The following is a 17,210-nucleotide window of genomic DNA, read 5'->3' as shown; positions in this document are numbered from 1 at the left end:
CTCGTTAATCGATTTAGATCCATGCATTTTTTTATAAAATAAATAATATTTCTGTATAGAATTAAACAGCCACAGTTTCACATCTACACAGCCGCATGTCATAATACTAGTATTATCACTATTTACTATCTAGCGAATGAATGCTAATTGGCGCACCTTCTTGCGAACGTTCTTCATTAGATTCAGAGCAAACCGCTTGGTGACAAGTTTCGACACTTTTTTCCTATCTTTTTCAAGTCGGTTTTGATTGCCGAGAAATGATTGCATTAATACCGAAAATCTAATGTGTTCATGTCTTTTGTAACGGAAGTAACATATTTGATGGTATACAATTCTACCACCGATTTCACGCAATGGTAATTTTTTCAGATTTGCGACATCTTACCCCAGGTTCGAATAGCATTCGAAATCAAACTTTTTGATTTGACTAGGTGGGTTAAAACAAATTTTCATGCACTTCAATTGATTGTCAATTTATTAAGCATAGTTTTATTTTTATCTACAAGTTGATAACTGAAATCGCTGGTTGTCTGAAATTCATACAACCAGGGTTGACGGATAAAAAACTGTATCTGCGTTTGTTCTGTCTCGGCCTCGAAAGTCAACATATTCACAGCGGAACGATATCAGTTCCACAACAATGCTACCGCATACTACTTCTCCGGCCAAGGTTGTACTCACTCAATTAAGTCTAATTGGGATGGCAGCAGAAAAAAAGCACAGTTATGCATCCACCGGTATTCACATTTGTATGGGCCAAACTCTTATCAATTCGTCTTGAGATCGCGACCGTTCCACAAGTAAACTTTGAGAGGCTTAGCTAATTAACAGATAGCAAAATTTTGCACATTTGCTTCTTCATAATAAACGCTCAAAAGGGCACTAGTTAACGCCAGAGTATATTTAGTTTTAGTAAATTGAAAAACGGATAAGTGGAAAAGGAAAACAGTAGTGAAAGTTAACGAAATAAGATTAGCGTTACAAGAACCGGTGTAACCTAGAATGTCAAAAAAATTAGTGGATATAATCCAAATCGAACAACATTGCACTATTGTTTCTACATACTTTAAAAAAGTTGTGTAAATTTACGTCTCTAGATGCACATAAAAGGAGCGTCGCAATTACATATCAAAGCATGTCAAAATGAGTCATGGATATCATTAATTTTACAGCTAACGGAACTGAAGTTGACATCGAAGCAGACACAATATTTATTTTCACATGTTGACAGATGTCATCATTAAAAAAATTACGAGATGCATGAATTTACGTCAAGTGAAAGTTTAATTTTTCCGAAGAGTATAGTTTCGTAGTTTGGGTAATCCTGTTTTGTATTAGGGTAATGTTTAGGTTTTTCCAAGAATTCGTAAATGTAGAACCATTCAATCTTTGGCGCGAAAATATACAGGGTGATTTTTTAAGAGCTTGAGAACTTTTTTAAACAATAAAACGCATAAAATTTGCAAAATCTCATCGGTTCTTTATTTTAAACGTTAGATTGGTACATGACATTTACTTTTTGAAGATAATTTCATTTAAATGTTGACCGCGGCTGCGTCTTAGGTGGTCCATTCGGAAAATCCGCTTTTTTATCGACAAATTTTGTTCAGCGATGAGGCTCATTTCTGGTTGAATGGCTACGTAAATAAGCAAAATTGCCGCATTTGGAGTGAAGAGCAACCAGAAGCCGTTCAAGAACTGCCCATGCATCCCGAAAAATGCACTGTTTGGTGTGGTTTGTACGCTGGTGGAATCATTGGACCGTATTTTTTCAAAGATGCTGTTGGACGCAACGTTACAGTGAATGGCGATCGCTATCGTTCGATGCTAACAAACTTTTTGTTGCCAAAAATGGAAGAACTGAACTTGGTTGACATGTGGTTTCAACAAGATGGCGCTACATGCCACACAGCTCGCGATTCTATGGCCATTTTGAGGGAAAACTTCGGAGAACAATTCATCTCAAGAAATGGACCGGTAAGTTGGCCACCAAGATCATGCGATTTGACGCCTTTAGACTATTTTTTGTGGGGCTACGTCAAGTCTAAAGTCTACAGAAATAAGCCAGTAACTATTCCAGCTTTGGAAGACAACATTTCCGAAGAAATTCGGGCTATTCCGGCCGAAATGCTCGAAAAAGTTGCCCAAAATTGGACTTTCCGAATGGACCACCTAAGACGCAGCCGCGGTCAACATTTAAATGAAATTATCTCCAAAAAGTAAATGTCATGTACCAATCTAACGTTTAAAATAAAGAACCGATGAGATTTTGCAAATTTTATGCGTTTTATTGTTTAAAAAAGTTCTCAAGCTCTTAAAAAATCACCCTATAGTTTCATCGATCGAGCTCATTTTACTTCCATAACTCTTATGGGACTCAAAAGGAACACGAAAAGTTTGGTGGAGCTGAAATCCAAATTTTGTCTCATCTTAATGATCATATCAGGAACGTGATGGGTTAATCGATGCCATTCATGCAGCCCACCTGGGTTCGATTCCCAATCTTGAACATAGGGTCAGAAAGTTTTTTAGACCCAAAGAGGCTAATGACCTTAAGTTTAATACTTCTATAATCGAGTCAGAAGAAAAATATAATAATATCATTGTTCTATACATGATCACTGTGCGCGATATTTAAAACATTTCCTTAAAATAATGAAGACAGTTCTGGATTATTGGCCACGGATCTGTGGTTCAAGAGATATGAATTCTTGAAAAGAGCTGTTTTAGAAAAATAAACTATTCTAATTACTACCAAATCAATGTGTTATTACCATTACTCTGTTGAAAACTATCAAAAACTTGAAGCTTAGTTCCAGTATTTGATCGCACTGAAATAAACAATAAAGTTCGTTGATTTTTTCAGAAATTAATCTCACCATAGTTTGCGAAGAAATAACTCAAACTGATAATCGTTTACCTAAGGTGATGACTACAACCAAATCTGCTCTCATTCGCGAAGAAACTTCTGATGCGATACATAGAATTGTTCTCGGTTTCCCAGACAATTATCAAACATTGCTTTTGGAGCCAATCTTTGCCGATTTGGGTGGTATATGCAAAAAAATCACTGCACTAACTAACTACACTGCACTGGCTAACTACAGAGAAACAGAGGAAAGTTATTTGCAAAGTGGTGAGCTACAGAAAAAATGGAAAGTGTAAAGTCGCAGAGAATGGGCGCCATAACCGATGTTGAAGAGGAAAGTGCTAACGAAAAATCCGAAGTGGTCAACAAGATTCAACGTGTACAGGATAGGTCAATCACTGTGTCACTGAGCAACGATACAACCTGTGGGTTTTGGATTTTAAAAGGAAAATATTTACAGATGTAAGTTTACTGATTTATATCCAGAGTTTTTTGGTCCCCTTTCTCCCCCTGTTTGTTATAATGTAAGGTTGTCCCCGGTACGGGTCTCATTCGACAGTGTTGGATTTAGAAGACCGGGCAAAATTTCTCCGGGGTCGTACTACGTATACGTCACCTGATGATTCCTATGATTGTATTCGTTATGATATATTAAATTATTTCTTTATTATTTTTTTTTATTTAAAAGATATTTTATTCAGGCCAATTTGCGTACAAGCTTTACGTGGCCGATTTAGCTGAGTTTTTAGATAATTTTTTTTGTATTGGATCTCGTTGTCACCCTTTTTCTAGGGGGAGAGGAGCTTCCATTTTCCTCCTGCGAGGATTGAGGGGCAGTTTGTTCGTCTCGTCATCCATTGCCGTGGTATTGTTGTTGATTTCGTTGCTAGTTGCTGTAGATGCGCCTTATTGTACATTGTTTGCAGTTGCTGGTTGGTTGGATGGTAAGTTGTTAACTGCAGCTGGTGTACTTTGTTCTATAGGGGTTACGTTGGATGGTTTCGTTGAAGGGGATACTTCCCTGTTGTTGGTGACTGTCACAGGTGTACTGGGGTTGCTTGGGGTTGGTGTAAAGGAAGCACCGTTGTCCTTTGGTATAGTTGTCTCCTTGTCCGGTTTATCACATGGCTTACCGTAGTGCTTTTTGGCAATATTGACATGTGGCCATCTGATTGTCATAGGTAACAAGTGATTTGCACGGTATTCTTGTATCCTGACCGAATGTTACATAAGAAGGTATAGGCCTCCTCAAGCGCATGCGTAACAAACGTACGCCATTTAGAATACCGAGGAAAAAATTCTTCCACTTTTCTTTTTCGATAGAGAGAATCTCTCCTTTTTCTGACATAGTTTTACGAATATAAGGATCGATGACGCTTGAGGGAAGATCATGCACACGCACTTCTATAGCACTGTCTTCCATATATACTGGAATGTTGTACTTGATATTTTCATGCTCCACATAGTGCACATTATTATTGTCTTTAGCGAATTGAATTGCATCCAGCTCTTTATAGAACTAGATATAAACAACATTATTGGTCTTATTGCATTGAAGTAAATGCACACGTTTAATGTCAAGATGCATTTGCTCCTTAAGCAAACCTTCAAGTTCTCGTATCGAAGGTCGAATTTTGCACTGTCTGAAGTCAACAATAATTGTATTCTTTCGTACCGGCGGTAGCTTTTGTTCGATTGGTTCACTCGTTTCGAGATCGTTGTATTGTTCACCAACAATACTGTAGTACTTGGTTTCTTCTGTCCCGAACGTAAGCGGTTTTAGTTTATCGACTGACTTGGTTGAGATGTACGAGCGAACTGTATTAATTCTTTATGATTTTAATTTAAACAAGTATAGTAAAGTTGAATTAAATTATTTTTTTTCTTTTTAATTTGATTCAATGGCTTTAAGTCATCAATAACTTAATTTAGCTATATCTCAATACCCAACAGAAAACCTGGAATACGATAGATAATGAGATGGATTTCCAGAAATGAAGAAAGTTTTTCTCAGAGGCAGGGCTTATATTTGCTATTCTTTTCCAATAACTGAAACTATTCTACTAATTAAACTATCCTGAGATGTCACTAAATGTATTTCCGAAGGCAATGTTAATGAACAGAGAACATTTACACTTTGTATGGTCCTTATAGTTAAAATCGTGACTATCGTGACGTAAAATTTATTAATTCATATGTTTGTGTAATTATGCCTTTATCAAAAATATGTACTACAGACCTTTTCAAAATTATAAGGCCACCCATAAATTTCAAGATACAAAAAAAGGAATAGTTTTAGGATTATTTTTTTTCGATGGAACATGAAATTAGATTGCAACACACGAATGTGAGTCCAAGAGTTGATTGATTTCGCTGAAAAATTTTTGTGATAGAACGTTTTAAGGAAAAATGGCTTTTCAAAATTATAAGGCCACTTGCGGTTTATTGAGGTTCGGATGATTAAAATAAGCAACAAAAAGCATCTAATGATCCGTTGCTCCACCGGAACGGATTATTGTCTGAAAAATACGAGTTGGCATACTTTGCACCAATTTTTGCATTGTTGCCAGTTCAATAGCTTCCCAAGACTGAAGAATAGCACTTTTTAGCTCTTGTAATGATGAAAATTGACGATTATCGGCATAAGTTTGTCGTACCATATTACCCCAGAGATTCTCAATTGAATTTAAATCCGGTGAGCAAGCTGGCCAGTTCAAAATATCAATTTTCTTGGACTCGGCAGCAAACTAGCTTTGAGAACATTTATGTAATCGGAAATTTTCATTTTGTGCGATACAAATTGAAGTTCCAGCCTGCCGGTTGCACAGAACGCACCCCAAACCATTACAGATCCACCGCCAAAATTTCTCTTTGAGAAATATCGTGGTTCCTTACGTAGATCACGCCAATAACCGTTTAATCCGTCTGGTCCGTCTAGGTTAAACTTTTTTTCATCTGAGAATATCACCTGTAATAGTTTAACACATTTGTTATTAAATAGTTGAAATGCGTTTGTTTTTTTTTTTAATATTGCAGAACATGTTCATACCTATTTCCAATCTTGGGGCATGTTCCGACGTGCGAGTTCCAGTCGTGCTTCCTTGTGGTGAGGTAGTAAAAGAGGAACACTGCTCATTTTTGCTCGAACTATGTTGGGCGAAAGTTTTAATGCCCTCCAAACCGTCGAAACTGAAGCTTCCAACTTAAGTTCAGTGCGGATTTGTGAGCAACTCAAGGTAGAATTCGAAGATTTATTGACAATTCGACGAGTATCTCTCTGACAGTTTCTTTTTGCATCCTGCTTTAAATTCTGACCATACTTTGCTGGATTTTTCAGAAAATTTGCGACCGCAATTCTGCTACGACCAATTTCTCCTGCAATTTTCCTGATCCCCAATCCTACCTTCTTGAAGGCCAAAATTTGTCCTTGTTCTTGTTGATTTAGTCTTTTTCGCTTACCCATAGTCACATAACGCTGTTAAATGAATAAAAATGATATTTATAATCACTAAATTCAACACAAACAGACAAACATACAAGGTGGCCTTATAATTTTGAAAAGGGATAATTACTAACTTCAGCTGCTTCGGCTTTGTTTGTCAACAAATATGCGATACGAAAATGTTTTGCTTGTATTTGTGTTTTCTTCATCGATTGCCATCGTTGAGTTAGGGTGGTCCCATCAAAATCACGTGAAAACTTGAAATTCGAGGATGGCCTTAAAATTTTGAAAAGATCTGTAGTAAATCGAAACCTTCATTTATGAACTAAACGGGGGTTCGTAAAAAGAGGCAGCTCGAAAAAAAGTTTACGTTATTTGGGGTTTGGTTCGTGAAAAAAGTTTTGTGTAATGATATACTTAAACAAAATTTCTTACAATATGCTCGTTTTTGGCGATTTTAATTGTGAACTCAAAATTCATAAGAATATTAAAGAAAAACGTATTTTATGAGATTTATAATAACTGATTGGATTCGTCAAACTCATAAAGTTTTAGAGTATTGTTATGAATGATCAAATTCTTACTACTCGTAATGTCCATGTATCTGAGTATTGAGAGTTTCTAAAGAACTACATAGATGTATAGGTAATCAGTCGACCATAACAAGTATCACACTCAGCATTCACATGTCTCGCTTATGAACCGAATGAGCAGTGCACATCTCATGCCAAAACTTTTGATCTGTAACAAAGAATGAACAATTTCGCTATGGGCGAGTCAATCAATCATAAGAGCATTTTGGTTGTAAATTCGATGACTGAATTATACAACATGCTTAAATATATCTTTTTCATATTAGTCAATTAAAAATACTCATGGTTTAGAACCATCCATAGTTAGTACCTATTTTACTAGGAACCAAAACATGTCGTAAGCCCACAGTACTCTAGCACTGAAAATATTCTGTATTTCTATGTGTTTGGAATTTTGCGCACCTTATAATGGCACTTAATTTCACCTTAATGCTTGTTCATACCAATCATTTTAGAAAACTTCAACTTCGAGATATTTTTGGATATTTCATTCTACTAAAAATAAAGTTTTACTCATTAATGTAAAGGGTAAATTTTGAAAATGCAAACTTCATATCGAAATCTTGCCAATACTATACACTATAAATGTTATACACCGCGGAATGATTTTTCATTTTTTTTAATGTTGAAAACCCGTTATTTATATTTGGTGGATCAATATAGCTTGTGTTGTTATAATAAGGAGTGTATCGAAAAAAAGCTACCCACATACATTTGTGTTGTACGCATGTATTTGTGATGGTTTCTTATGCTCAGATCAATTAAGGTGAAAATTAAGGTTCTGGATACATGGCTATGTGAGCAGGGTGTTACGATACGAAAATTGGCGAAGCGGTTTGGAATTCATCAAGCCAGTGTTAAAACCAGCAGTAATAAGTTTGGGGAACACTATTCTTTGGATGAACTACCAGGAAGAAGCAGAAAACCAGGTTCTTCCAACCCGAATCTGGATCAGAAACTAGTATCTCTAATCATCAAGAATGTCAATGTCAATACGTGATTTGGCCAAAAAAGGCAGGAACGAGTGTCGGAATGATCCAGCGTATCAAGAACCGAAATCACCTGAAGACCTACAAGAAGCGAGCTGCATCAAGAACCCGGAAATTGTAACCGCGTTTTTTGCAGTGTCCGGATGCATGCGTTTTGATGGACGATGAGACTTATGAAAAGGAGGATTCAAATACCCTTCCAGGTCCACAATACTTTACTATCGTCGTTGGGGAGGATGTGAGCGATGCGGACAGATCGATTCAAGTGGAGAAATTCGGTCGAAAGGTACTGGTATGGCAAGCAATATGTTCCTGTGAGTTTCGTTGAGAAAAATATCAATCCACCAAATTGCCCGCTGGTCTTACAAGCCAGCTGGAAGGATTCTTAGTGTCAGTAGGATCCATAGTACTAGCCATGCAATGATTCTGTACGCTAAGAATCGGCTGCGAAGTCTGTTGAAACAGAAAGGCCAAATTCCACGAAAGAAATGTAATGCCAAGACTTTGCTTTAAATTGCCCTCAGCTTCGACCCATCGAACGTTACTGGGCAATCGTAAAGAGGGTCTTCAAGAAGACTGATAAGGCAGCTGGGAACATGCAGGAGATCAACAAAATTTGAGCTCAAGCGTCCAAAAAATGCGATGCAACACTTGTCCGGAACTTGATGAAGAGCGTTCGATCAATAGTTCGAAAATTCGTGAAGGAATAACTCAAATTTCATCCAAATGAGAGAGACGGATATTATCGCAGCAACAAAAAACCGGCATGGTTCATTTAACATACAATAGACACCAGTGCGAGAGCGAATTTCTCTCGATGACCTGTCTGAGAATCAAAGGTTAGCTCGGTTCTGTGGGGAGTATCTCTGAAGCAACAAACGATCGCTTATTCTTGTTTCACGATCCGATTCTGTATGGTTAGTGGATAATTGCGATAGAATCATTTTACTATTGCCGCTTATTCTAACTAACACTGCTGACAACCCTTCACTTAACTAAATCCAACTATGCATCAATTTATATAAGAACTGAATGATGTTCAAACAATACCTTTTTTATGTGGAATTACAACTGGCTTGGTCACAAACAATATCTAGTTTGTGATATACATATCAGTATATAAGAGGGACGGGTATAGCGTGATGGGTAAGTTGATGCCTTTCACGAAGTTCACCTGGGATCGATTACCAACCCCGCACGTAGGGTCAGAAGGTTTTGCTGACCCGAATAGGCGAATGACTTTAAAGTTAAAACCACTATAACCGAAACAATTATCGATATTCGGATGTGTAGAAAAAGAATGCCAGCTTTATTCGTATTCACGTCATCCAGTTATGTCTCTGACAGTACCCTCCCGCTTTTTCCCATGAAAAGATACTGTGCAAGATAGTAAATGGCCTGGATAACGTTATTCAGGCCCTGCTTCAAGTAAATCAACCATTGTTGACTGGTTCGCTGAATTCAAACTTGCTCGTGCAAGCACCAATGATACACAACTCTCTGGTTATTCCAATGTGGTTGTTGTTCGGAAAAATCCTTATGGACAGTCGAAAAGAGAAATTGTATAAGATAACTAACATCGAAATAATCACGTGAATTTTGAAAAAGAGGGTGTCACATTTTCTCGCAGCCGATCAAAAACGATAAGTTATTAGGTGTACAATTTTGCTTCCGCCGTTTTTTTCCAAAATTTAAAGCTTTATTGTGAAAAAGTGCCAACAGATGTATTATTCAAAGTATTGTCCGTCGCTAGCAACAACTTTCTCCCATCTTTCCGGAAATTTTCGGATCCCGGCTCGAAAAAAGGAGTCCTTTTTTGACGCTATCCATGAAGCAATCCATTTTTCCAACTCATCGAAGGATTGAAAATGTTGATCTGCCAGGTCGTGTGCCATCGAACGGAATAGGTGGAAGTCAGAAGGGGCGACATCTGGGGAATACGGCGGGTGGGGCAAGACTTCCCATTTCAGCGTTTCCAGGTACTTTTTGACCACTTTTGCGACGTGAGGCCGAGCATTGTCGTATTGGAGGATGACTTTGCCATGTCGCTCTTGATACTGTGGCCGCTTTTCTCTTAGTGCGCGACTAAGGCGCATCAGTTGCGTTCGGTAGTGATCTCCTGTGATGGTTGCACCCGGATTTAAGAGCTCGTAGTAAATTGTTATTCATCTTTGAAGGTTTTTTTCTCGTCGAAGTCACCATTTTTAAAACGTTGAAACCACTCCCGACACGTTCTTTTACTCAGAGAAGCATCACAGTAAGTTTCTGAAAACTTTCGATGCGCTTCAGCTACATATTTTTATCGAATTGTAACAGAAAAGTAAAACTTCCCGCAAATGGCGAGAATTGGGCACATAAACAGACATTTTCGAGCGTGAATAATACGAAAAAAAAGAACAACTGTCACTGAAACGGCGATGACAATTCGTTAGGCACTGTACACACTCATTTTAAAGGCATTATCATCTATGTATTTTAACCAGCGTCAGCCAGTACAGCTACCTATCGGAAAACGGCGGAAGCAAAGTTGTATACCTGTTATGATGACTAAATTCCATTAATTGAAGTTTTAATTGCTATCGCATTCAACATATTCGTCAGATTTTGAAACTTAGAAACTATTTTCTGTTCTCGAATTTGAAAAACGAAGCTTGCTGGAAAGAGATTTGTATCGCTTGATGAGGTCATCGCTGAGACTGAAGCGTTCTGCGAAATGTCACGAGTTTTTCTTACGTGGTATAAATGTAGTGTAGAAATGCTGGAAAGCCGTTGGAAACATTAAACGACCGTAGCGCCCATGTACAGTTGAACATGTGTTAGATTAGGTTGATTCTTACGTAATGACTAACATGTAGAGTAGTTTAATTGACAAAATGATTCCCACTGATATAAACAAGTTTCGGGTTTGAATTTCGGTTCTATGGTATCTTTTTCGCAAATTTCCATTTTCTCGATTTCATTCATTAACTTTTTCCAGTCGTTTTACTCGTTGGGTACTGACAAAAGTTATCAACCAAGCTCTAGACAACTCATGTCGGCTTAACAACAAATAAAATGTATTCTGATTAATTCCGATCATTTTCTAATCTTACTATTAATCAATCCTTTGCCACATGTAGTGATCCAGAAAAACCTTCGAATAGTACAAGCTACAACAATAGTTATTAAATTAACATTCCTAAAAATCCCCAAGTGACCTGTATGGACGTGACCATCTTAATTACTTATTATTGCATATTAATCGCAATCAATTCCCACCAGATTCGCCAACAAAAGATCCTTTGTCTTCTTGAACGGAGTGATCGGATGTCTTGTCACCGGGAGTTACTCCTATTTCAGTGGAACCATCAGCACCATAGAGAAAAGATTCAAAATTCCCAGCCGGAACACCGGAATCATTTCCGTCGGAAACGATATCAGTTCGCTGTTCCTGTCGACCGTGCTGAGCTATTACGCTGGTAAAGGTCACCGTCCGCGCTGGTTGGCGTTCAGTCTGTTGACAATCGTTGCCTTTTGTTGGCTCAATGCGTTACCTCATCTGATCTATGGACCGGGTGAAGCTGCACTCGGTTTGACCACGAACTACCACGAAGCCGCTGATGACAATTCAACAGAGATAGGCTATGGTGTTCCAAAAGGTGGATCGTTATGTCGCTTGGAAAGGATTAGGGATACCGAATGTGAACTCGAAGAAGGCAATTTCGCTCCGCAGGTGATCCTGTTTGTCGCTCAACTCATCTCCGGTATAGGCAGTACGATGCATTACAATCTGGGTATTTCCTACATGGATGATAACATAAAAAAGTCCAAATCTCCGGCACTTATAAGTGAGTATTGAGGTCATTTTCTTCTCTCTGACTCGATTAAGGCTTGGCTTTCAAGGTGTTTCTTTTTTCATGAGGATGTTGGGCCCGGCCATGGGATACACGCTGGCCTCGTACTGTCTGGAACTGTACATTTCACCGACACTGACACCGACAATCACAAATGAGGATCCACGCTGGTTAGGTGCTTGGTGGATCGGATGGCTGGTGTTGGGATCGTTAACGGCAATATTTGCCTTGCTTATTGCAATGTTCCCCAGGCAGCTGCCACGAATTGCTGCACGGAACAGAATGTTGGCTGAGAAACGGAAACTAAAACTGTCTCTTATGGATCCTAAAGAGAAAAGTGACCGACCGGTTTCATTCGAGGATATGATTGAAGCTTTCAAGCGTTTGGTGAAAAACAAAACCCTCATGTTGAATAATTTCGCAACCGTTTTCTACTTTTTTGGTTACATGCCATACTGGATTTTCACTCCGAAGTACATTGAAACGCAATACAAACAGTCTGCATCTACGTCTAACTTCGTTACTGGAACGGTGGCAATGACATTTTCAGCGATTGGAATTCTGGTTTCGGGTCTAGTGATTACAAGATACAAACCACGTGCACGCTACTTGGCAGCATGGAATGTACTAGTCGGGATTTCATCGGTGATGGGAATGATCACCTATGCCTTCCTGGGATGTCCAGCTAGCGAGAGTTCTGTTACGATCAATGATCCATCAGCGTGTACTTCTGTATGTCATTGTGACTTTGTACAGTACTCACCAATTTGTGGAGAAGACGGCAACACTTACATTTCTGCGTGCCATGCTGGATGCAAAAATCAGCAACGAATCGAAGATGTTGAGGTGAGTAACGGCTTTGCAGAAAATGTGTAATTAATTTTGAGCATGACGAATAAAGACTGATGTTGGGATTTGTTTCATTTAATTTATGAATCATTTCAGACATACAACCAGTGTTCGTGTGTATTTGATAAAAATATCTCCTCAAATTTCGTACAACCATCAAATAGTAGCTTAGATAGTTTCAATTCTTTCAATAGAGAGGTAAGAATAAATTCTAAACATTGAACATTTTCCCTTATCGAAAAATATATCGACCTTATCACAGCCGGCGGATAACGGCAAGGCCTTGGACGGACCATGTCCGGTGGGCTGTCAGAGTGAATTTCTTATCTTCCTAGTGGTGATGTGTTTCCTGAAGTTTTCCGGTGCAACGGGATTGACCAGCAACTTGTTGGTGTCGGTGCGGTGTGTCGAGATTGAGGATAAAACCGTTTCGATTGGCCTGGGAATGTTCATGGTCAGTCTGATGGCACTAATACCGAGTCCGATCTTCTACGGATATGTCCTGGATTCCACTTGTCTGGTATGGGGGAAGACATGTTCGGGACAAGGCAACTGCTGGTTGTATGATGGAGAATCCTTGAGGTAAAATTCATAGTACTACTATTTGTGGGGAGTCTAACGACGTGTCATTCGAGAACAGGTACCTGTTGAACTACACAGCAGCGGCGTTTGTGCTTCTAGGGACAACATTAGATTTGGGAGTGTGGTATTACGTCAAGGATCTAGAGATATTCAATGATGATGATATTTAACCAGCAAACAGCAAAACTAGGTTGGTTGCAGAAGCGTCTAAATTTTCACTAATTCCTGTAGCTCCCATGTTTAACTTCGCATTACTCTGATATATTTTGATTTCAGCATCTAATCATTAAGAAAAAAAAGAATTAGTTGTGAATTATAAGTATTAAAAATATCGAATACCAGTCCCATATAAGTATATTTTTACAATTAAATTGTGAAACGGTGAAATGACCTTGGGTGAAGGGTTATCGGTTTTCGGTAAAGGAACTTTCGGAAAACGACTGTCGGTAGAAAGATCCTAACGATAACTAAACAAATTGCGGAACAAGAAAGCATTTCCAGTAATTAAGAGAGGTATTGATTTTTTTAGTTTAAGGTTTGGTTCCTCCAAAAACATTTTAAAAAAATCACTTATAAAGAGGTATACAGTGATGGCATTTCACCAGAGTGATACTCGCTGGTGTAAGATTCTTGTCTACGCAGAAGATGCAAGAAGCGAACATCACACAAAAAGGAAAGCGCACTTCTTCTCAGTGTCGAATAGATAGAATTTGAGTATGTGCTTGTGGTTAAAGCAGCTGACGCGAGTGAAACACATTTTCTTCGCATGAATCGCTCTCACGCGCTCTCACATCAATACACTCAAGTGATCAGAATTGAGTGATCAAGTGAATTTTTAAATTTTCAGAAGGTAACGATGGCCTTGCTATGACAATCTTTTTCGCAGCAAGGAAAAACTAAATTTTAACGATGAATTGCGCTTTTGCTGAATGCGTGCCCCACGCTTCTCTTATGCGAGCCGTACACCAGGGTCCTCACCGGCGTGCACACTTCTTCTTTTTCATTATAGTTGCTCTGAAAACCGTTGCTCAAACTCGTTCGATTTGTTAGTGGGTGTCATCATTTCTTTGAAACCAATCATTGTAAAGCAAACAGCAAAACATTTTAATATTTTGCATTGAATTGACTATGGTCGGAACTAGAATGAAAAATGTTCACAGAAATAAAACAAAATGGCGACCATTTTTCGATGTTCGACTCTATTTTCAGTTCAGTCTTCTCTTTGTCTACCAACTTCTCGGTCGCACGTACCTTCGGAACTATGAATTTTTGGCAGTGATTTACGCGAAAAAAAATTTTTTTTTTGTTCCTTTTTTGGATAGCTAAAATCTTGTCGTTTCTCTAGAAATATACTATGACTTTCAATCCCTAGTGGAAAGAACAAGGAGTAAACAGTGTCGTTTCTGTTGACGATTTGTTTCCTTTCTTCATTAGAGCTTCAAAAAACGACTTCAACGAGCTTCAAAAAACGAGTTTCAACGAGCTTCAAAAAACGACCCAAACATTCATATATATAAGACATGAATTTAGCAAGAACACCCAAACGTACTGTTATCAATATTCTTTGAAAATTATTATAACTGGGATACTGTAAAATTCTTACGTGTCAGTCCCGATCCGCACTAAACCTTTTTCCGAATCGCGGCCGCATTTTCTCAATTATAAATCAAGTTGCATTAATTTTTTTTTATCTATTCTCTTTTCGTGCTTTTCTTGAGAAAAAATTCATCCGTCAACTTACTATGACGAACAAACTAACTGTCGTCTCCTGGCAGGATCGCCATTGTGTGATTTCTGAATTCCTGAAATCTTCGATATTTCCAATCCAACACGAAAACCTTCTTGTCTCGACTAAGTCCAATAATGATAATGATGCAAATGTCAAATGTAGCAAACGATTGCTGTGATGGAGATGCACTGATTGACTGATTGCTTGATTCAGATCGACCTTAAATATTGTTTTTAGGTACCTACTCATCAAAACCGATTCAAACTACCCATATTGTAAGGGTTTTCAGGGAATATCAATGAACCGGAGGCCACCATTTTGAGTTTTGAAACAACCCCAACCATTGTTTTTCAGCTCCTAGGTTTTACAACATTCAATGCATAATTTTTTTACGAAGTAAATTTCAAATGACGTAAACTTTTTTTACGAACCAAATCCCTATGAATGTAAACTTTTCTTTATGAAATTAATTCAAAACAACGTAAACTCTTTATGAAATTAATTCAAAACAACGTAAACTTTTCTTTATGAAATAATTCGATTAACGAGCCCCTGTTTAGTTCATAAATGGTAGTTTCGGCATACTTGTTTTGGATACAACCTGTTAAAAATTTAATTTTTGAAAGTGTTCAATCAGAGCTGAATATTTATTGTTCAATAACCTACTGCTGAATGGGTTCCATGAAGGGAAATGGATTGATTTGTTCCATATATTGGCTATTCTCTAATATTCTCCAACTTAATGGTCTAAAATAAATTATAAACGGTTCAGTTTCGACTTTCTCTAGCGATAAAATTTTTCATGACTTTTTTTTTTGAATTTTCCTTCCGCTTCCGCAGTACTGTCACTTATAGTTAATGATATGGAAAATTTTATGGAGTTCATTTTTGGCATAAATTTAGGTAAATCCAATTATTTACAGATTGTTCGGAAAATACACAAGCGTTCTTTAACGCACATTCGGTATAAGTATTGGAACAAAAAGCATAAGAAAAAAAAACACTTTAACTTGATCTTTGAGATCTTAACAGCTTTCAAACGAGCCCAAATATATATCGACCCAGTATGACAATATATTTACGCTTTTTGTTGTGGCTTTTTCTTTGATGGATAGCACGAAAATAAATTACGTGGAAATAGCTTTTTTTTAATGATTTTTCTATTGTCTGAGAATAATTATCAACTAGACAATCCTAGATGTGGTAATTGGCAATTGTTGCCTTGATTGTCTGAAAAATTTACCATAAGCTGGCTAAAGCACAGATAAATAAACCATGAGGTCGAGTCGAGTCATCAGTAAATAGTTTGGGAACGATTTTGCTTTATTTAAAAACCCTCTTTTTTACTTCAAATATAAAAAAAGATTTTTTTCTTTTATTGTTCAACGTTTCTTGAAATATCGAAATCGCTTCCAATCACACAATTTGTATATTCCCCTGTTCCTTTAGTAATTTTGACGTGAAGCGATGTAAACTCTTCAAGTAACACGAGATAACAAATGTCTCGCCTAAGTTCGGTAAAAACCAACACACTGTTCTAAAGCTCGTCTGAAGTTATTTCCTGATTTCGATATATTTGTTATTAACTGACATATTCAGCAGAATGATGCGCATTACCTAGGTATCAGAATATTATTTCAACGGTGAAGATCATTTAAATTGCTGATTGAATGCGGGGACATTTTAGTTCAATGATTTCACTTTTCAAATCAGATTGCGACTAAACATTTGCACTGCCGTTAATGACTTTTAACCTGACTACAAACTATTTTTATCCTTAATATTCGTTACGTTAAGTAATTTTTCAGAGCAAGTTTTTAGTCCGATTTGTTCAACCCCGCAAATTGAAGTATTTCATTAAATGCCATGACAATGCAGTTTACTTGTACAAATATTTATGTATATTAATAAACTCAATATTCCGCTTATCGTGCAATACTCCGATTTGCCCAACCCCGCTTTGCCCCAAGAAAACATTTTACTGTTCGACCTGAGCAAAACACGATTACGCTCGGGAATAAAAAATATAATACGTTATAGAAGCGCAAAAGAGAGCATTATAAAATACTGCGAAACTTTTTTGACTTAGGACTACGTCTTTCTTTACTATGCTCATCTGGGTGCATTTTCAGAATTTCACAACACGAAAGTGTAACGACATTACTCCAGATTTGGTTTCTTAATGAGTTTTTCCCTGTTTAAGTATTTTCTCTAATTCTTTCACGAAATAATTGGGAAAAGGTGCATGATTGTTTCTAATACCACGTTTATAACGTAAACATTGTTTAAATAGTGAAAAAATAGGTCCTAACACGAAACATCAA

At 37.5% G+C, this 17,210-nt stretch overlaps 1 protein-coding gene across 4 annotated transcripts; it reads left to right on the top strand.

Moving 5' to 3' along the window:
• Positions 1–778: 778 nt before the first annotated feature.
• Positions 779–13,497, top strand: LOC131436017 (solute carrier organic anion transporter family member 74D-like). Of its 4 annotated transcripts, none has more exons than XM_058604432.1 (8): positions 780–800; positions 1,173–1,318; positions 2,867–3,331; positions 11,155–11,720; positions 11,776–12,572; positions 12,672–12,773; positions 12,838–13,157; positions 13,216–13,497. In XM_058604432.1, exons 3-8 carry the CDS (start codon positions 3,153–3,155, stop codon positions 13,325–13,327), a joined length of 2,076 nt encoding a protein of 691 aa, XP_058460415.1. In that variant the 5' UTR covers positions 780–800; positions 1,173–1,318; positions 2,867–3,152; the 3' UTR covers positions 13,328–13,497. The 4 variants fall into 4 exon arrangements, with proteins under 4 accessions (XP_058460416.1, XP_058460415.1, XP_058460414.1 ...); XM_058604431.1 differs by having other exon boundaries at positions 780–912; XM_058604433.1 differs by lacking the exon at positions 1,173–1,318 and having other exon boundaries at positions 779–800.
• Positions 13,498–17,210: the final 3,713 nt, after the last annotated feature.

This window comes from Malaya genurostris, chromosome 3 (genome assembly GCF_030247185.1).
Source record: "Malaya genurostris strain Urasoe2022 chromosome 3, Malgen_1.1, whole genome shotgun sequence".
Classification (NCBI taxonomy): Eukaryota; Metazoa; Arthropoda; class Insecta; order Diptera; family Culicidae; genus Malaya; species Malaya genurostris.
This window is presented reverse-complemented; position numbering and strand designations above follow the sequence as displayed.

Excerpts from the sequence above, each read along its gene's own strand:
- LOC131436017 (XM_058604433.1), top strand. The coding sequence starts at position 3,153 with ATGGAAAGTGTAAAGTCGCAGAGAATGGGCGCCATAACCGATGTTGAA. Across the intron at positions 12,573-12,671 it reads AACGAATCGAAGATGTTGAG|ACATACAACCAGTGTTCGTG; the intron begins GTGAGTAACGGC and ends GAATCATTTCAG. Across the intron at positions 13,158-13,215 it reads TATGATGGAGAATCCTTGAG|GTACCTGTTGAACTACACAG; the intron begins GTAAAATTCATA and ends ATTCGAGAACAG.